The sequence below is a fragment of the Nanorana parkeri genome, unplaced genomic scaffold (genome assembly GCF_000935625.1).
Source record: "Nanorana parkeri isolate BGI_ZX_2015 unplaced genomic scaffold, ASM93562v1 scaffold548, whole genome shotgun sequence".
NCBI lineage: Eukaryota > Metazoa > Chordata > Amphibia > Anura > Dicroglossidae > Nanorana > Nanorana parkeri.
In genome coordinates this window covers 955,143-960,419 of record NW_017306816.1, presented here as the reverse complement: position 1 = coordinate 960,419, position 5,277 = coordinate 955,143, and the positions used below count along the sequence as shown (strand labels likewise).

General features: G+C 45.7%; 1 protein-coding gene across 1 annotated transcript in view; it reads right to left on the bottom strand.

The window, feature by feature from the left end:
• Window positions 1–369: 369 nt before the first annotated feature.
• The window catches only part of GNG5 (G protein subunit gamma 5), a 6,480-nt gene continuing 1,572 nt past the window's right edge, over window positions 370–5,277 (bottom strand). The window contains exon 2 of the mRNA XM_018561864.1: window positions 370–521. Coding sequence (XP_018417366.1) covers window positions 396–521 — 126 coding nt within the window. The 3' untranslated portion in view covers window positions 370–395. The remainder of the gene's footprint in view (window positions 522–5,277) is intronic.

Below are 5,277 nucleotides of genomic sequence, written 5' to 3'. Positions count from 1 at the left end.
AATAAAGTTGCTTTAAAGAAGAAGAAAAAAATGGGGTGGGGGGTTCACTAAACCAGTTCCTTGAAGTCTGATCAAGATGAATTCTGGGTGCCGTGGGTTACTGCACTTTGCACACCCCTCTCACCTTACTGAATACGCCAATGAAAGGGTTACCCGAGCAAACAATGGTTTTTCTTGATCAGATGCGCAGGGGTGTCAGTGACTCTCACGGAGCACACCAAAAATATCACATGCTATCTGATGGCATCTTACAAGTCACTACATTCACACTGTGTAAACTGTGTACTCACCATAGAGCGAAAAAAAAAAAAAAAAAAAAAAAATTTAATAGAAAAGAAATAAAAAAAAAAAAAAAAACAAAAAAGAAAAAAAAAAAAAAAAAAAAAAAAAACTATTTACAGGAAAGAGCAAACTTTCGGGGGTCGGAAAGGATTTGTGCTTGAGGAAATTCCAGTTAGTAAGGGATCGTGTTGTGCATTCTGCATACAGAATTGTTTCAGTTCGGCAGCCGCCTGAGAGACCTGTAAGAGGAAAAGAGAAGACACCAAGTTTTTACTTTATAAACATAACTGTACGGAGAGAGAATGGATGCGGGGCTGCATAGAGACCTGAACCGTTATCATTTGTACCTTCCCTGGAGACGCTTATAATCTAAATGGACACACTGCAGAGACACACACGGGACACGTTTAGTCATTTTGGAGGAATCAAGTTCAAACAATTCTGTTTTTGCTAGGAAAATATCAGAATAATTGCCCCTACAATAGAAGACTGAATACTCACCTCTCAGCGGGTGGAGTCCAAACTCCTCTGTCTTCAAAAACTAAAAAGGGTCTGGCTACGTCTTCAGCATTCAACACAAAGTTTTGTCTGACCGAAAAAGTCACACACACTAATATTTCGCTGGACCTCCTTTAGCTTTGATTACGGCACACATTCGCCATGGCAGCGTTTTAATAATCTTATGCAATGTCACAACATTTGTATTCATTTTTCCATCAAGATCTTGTAGTGATGACGGGAGAGTCGGAGCACTGTGTAGTCTTCTCCAGCACATCCCAAACATTCTCAATGGAGTTAAAGTGACATTAAACCCTCAGACTTTTTAACATAAAATACTGTAATGTGTGCCTTACTGTAATCCATGGTTGTTTCCCTTCTCTTTGCTGCTCTTCCTTTTAAATATCTGTATCTGTTCTCATGCTTGGAGAGAACTTCCCTTTTCAGCTCAGGGCCTCTTCCTGTAGTGCTGGCTCAAGTTACAGCCTATACACACGGATACACAGACACCGTGTCTGACGAGGCAGTCTGCTGAAAAGGGAAGTTCTCTCTAAGCATGAGAACAGATACAGTTTTAAAAAGGAAGAGCATCAAAGAGAAGGGAAACAACCATGGATTACAGTAAGGCGCACATTACACTATTGTTTTATGTTAAAAAAACTGAGGGTTTAATGTCACTTTAAGGTCTGCACTCTGTGGTGGCCAATCCATGTGTGACAATGACGTCTCATGCCACCTGAACCCCTCTTTCACAATTGGAGCCTTAGCCGGCGGAAACACAAAAAAACTGACTTGGGATGGAAGGAGGAGTCTATTTATTTAATGTGGTTGATGTGTTTCCTGTTGCAGGTAGGCGGAGCCTATATCTCGATGGCTGTCCTGGAAGATGACTGGGGAAAAATCCATTGATGGAAAAACCTGATCATTCAGTATATTCAGTGAGGCAGCTGACCTCATTTTTTATTTGCTGGACCTGGATCCATTATCCAATGGAAGGCTCTGACCCATTTGCGTAGCTAGAGCCAGGTGGGTATAAGGCTCTGTACACGCATATATTGTCCTTCTTGAAGATTGTCCACACATGCATTGAAGAGACACGGTCAGCTTGCTCGTGCAGGGCGACCCCCTCAACTCATACTCACCTTACCTCTGCCTGTGTCAGAAGCGGAGAGTAGTGATATCACCCCGTCCATCACTGGACAGTACTTCAAGAACCGTCACCTGGGAGAGGGGGATGGGTCACATGCTCCCCCACAACCAGAAGCGCCGGGTATTTTCTCTGCTGGTGGCAGGAGTGGCAAAGGAGCACTGACCTCAAGAAAGGCAAAGAATATGGTAACCCCGACAGGCGAACATTTTAAATGCATGTGGAACAATGAGTCCCTGTGTGATCAAGTCCTTAAAAAGTCCCGTCACCAATTAAACCCTTCGATACAGTACCAATGCAAACTATTTGCTTGTTTGTTATGAGCACTGCACAGTTCATAGGAACCCGACGATTCCATTAAATGGAAAGCTACCATGTACAGGATGCTGGAACTCTCACTGCCGTCAACAAGTTGCTCCAACCGGCAACCCGAGTGCTTTCCTCAAAGCCATGACAAAGCACCAACGGCTCTATGGGGGATGGGAGGGGTGTGGAAGAGACATCAAAACAGGGACAGTAAGGACAGCTGTGCTAAAAATAAAGTTGTCTTTTAAAGCAAACCTGAACTGGAAAAACTGACGATTTGCTATGTCACGGGGAACATTAAGCAGCGGGAATTTGCATAAACTGTACCCTACAGAGTTTTGAACTCCTGCTGAAAAATAGAAGTGCGATTCCTGTAATGCAAGTGTGCCTAGGCACCGCTGTGCTCTGCGCCTGTACATCCGCAGTGTGAGATCTCAGGCAGTGCCGTCTGATAGTCTCAGGAGATTCGGAGTGAAATCTGATGATGTCACAACTGTGCTGCTCACGGTTCTCTTTGCCAACACGAGGAAGCAAAGCCCTGCCTCTACCAAGATGGCCGCCTGCACACAGACAGTGCAGAACAAGGCAAGGAGAGTCAGTAAAGATCAGCTGCAGGGAGACTACAGGCAATTTTGGGGACTAGTCCTTTGCCCTCTGCCTGACATTACTCAGACACAGCTTCCAGGGTTCAGTTCCATTTTAAATAATGACAGGTCTAGCCACAAAAGGGTGAAGAGTTTGGAGAAGGCAGGAGAAGTGAACAATCTAGGACAGTGATGGCGAACCTTGGCACTCCAGCTGTTTTGGAACTACAAGTCCCATGAGGCATTGCAAGACTCTGACAGCCACAGACATAACTCCCAGAGGCAGGTGCATGTTGGGATATGCAGTTTTGGCACAGCTGGAGTGCCAAGGTTCGCCACCACTGATCTAGGACAACATAGGTGATTCTCCAATTCAGCTCACTTTCTGGTTCAGATATGTTGTCCTGGATTGGTCACTTCTCCGGCCTTCTCCAAACGCTTCACCCTTCTGTGAATAACCCTGTAATATATTTTTTGCTTTATGTATTTCTCACTGGGGGTCCCGCAGTCCCTGTAGCTGCACACTTGCACTGCGAGAACAAAAAGGTGGCAGTTTTATTATAGTGTATTGTGTATATTAGGTCACAGTGGATAAAAGGATTAGAACGGCCTGGTATTTACTGCTATCTGGAGCCCCATTACCCTCACTCTGTCCCAGGGATAGCGGTTTCAACAGACAGGAAGTGAGGGGAAAACTGAACACAGGGACACAGACAGAAATAAAAACCTGACAGCGGTTCCAGCTTCCCCCACTCTACTAAAGAAAACAATTTTATCCAAATCAGAGTTGCTGCTGCTGAAGAGAGACTCACTTCCTGTCTGGTAAAATGTTGTCAGCAGGACAGGAAGGGAGCGTAAAGCTAAAGCAGTGAAAACCTGACAGGGGGTTGTACCCCTTACCCACTCCATCCAAAACAAAGAAAGCATTCTGGCTGGACACACACCAACATCTCTAATTTGCTTCCTTTTTGGACTGTTCTCTGTACCTCTATAGGTTGAACTCGATGGACTTGTGTCTTTTTTCAACCCGACTATGTAACGGATATAGGAGTCAAAAGGCAGCAGGAGTCAAAGGCAGCAGGAGTCAAAGGCAGCAGGAGTCAAAGGCAGCAGGAGTCAAAGGCAGCAGGAGTCAAAGGCAGCAGGAGTCAAAGGCAGCAGGAGTCAAAGGCAGCAGGAGTCAAAGGCAGCAGGAGTCAAAGGCAGCAGGAGTCAAAGGCAGCAGGAGTCAAAGGCAGCAGGAGTCAAAGGCAGCAGGAGTCAAAGGCAGCAGGAGTCAAAGGCAGCAGGAGTCAAAGGCAGCAGGAGTCAAAGGCAGCAGGAGTCAAAGGCAGCAGGAGTCAAAGGCAGCAGGAGTCAGTTTATGTGAGGGGCGGAAGACTCCAAAAAAAAGTCATTGCCTGAAAAATTATGCCAGCCCTTTCCTTCAGTATAATGCATATGCATCACTCCGGTGGGTGGGACTTAACCGTGACAGGGTGCGCCTTGCACAGTGACCCGGCTGTGACCAAGAGTTCCTGGTCACAGTTTACAATTGGGGGCTGGTGGAATGGGCTTCCAATCATGTGACGGCTAATCACATGATCCAAAAGCCCGCCTCCAACTCTTGGCATTAAAGCAGTATTAAACTCAGTCTTTTTTTTTTAAACAGTTCCAACTTTCTCAGCTTGGCTTCCCTGAACTTCCTGCCCAGTACAAGATCACAAGGGACAGAGCAGTCTCCAGCAGCCGTCCATCTACTAGCTTGGAGAAGGTCAGAGAAACACGTGATGCTTTGGGGAATATCAGTGTAATTGAGAGATATCTGTATATTAAAAGTCCCAGCATATCCTCTCCTGTTATGACATCAGCATTGTAATAGGAATACATACCGGAGATTATTTCTGATAATACAATCAAAGCTTACTAGAAAAAAAATCCCTTTTATGTAGCGAGCGCTGCCTTCCGTCTGCCCATCACTGCCAACAACTTCCTGGTGTGAAACACACACACAGCCAGCTTACTGACGCACACACAAGGGTGGCTCCATAGGACCCTACAAGTGAAAGGAACCACCCTAAAACAGCATATCAGGACCAGTGCTCAGGGGACCTGATGATTTTGCAGGAAGATAAAACTCAGACATCAAGAAGCCGCATCCATTGTAAGTGATTTCAAAGCATAAAAAAACCTTTTGACTTTAATATCACTAAGATCTCCATAAAGGGGTGCTGGGAATGGCTCATGGGGCCTTTTTTTGCCCACCCCTGGCATACTGCATGTCCATTGCCATGAGAACATTCGTTTCATAAATAATCACGTTCTATACACAGTGTATAGGACACAAGGATGTCGTGGGACATACCACTGCTTCATTGGAAGAGGAGACAGGCCAGCTCTGAGGTTCAACTTTAAGAGCAGAACAGACAGTTAACCCCTGCAGTGCCAGGGGGGGGGGGGGGGGACCCCCCCACAGGGGGA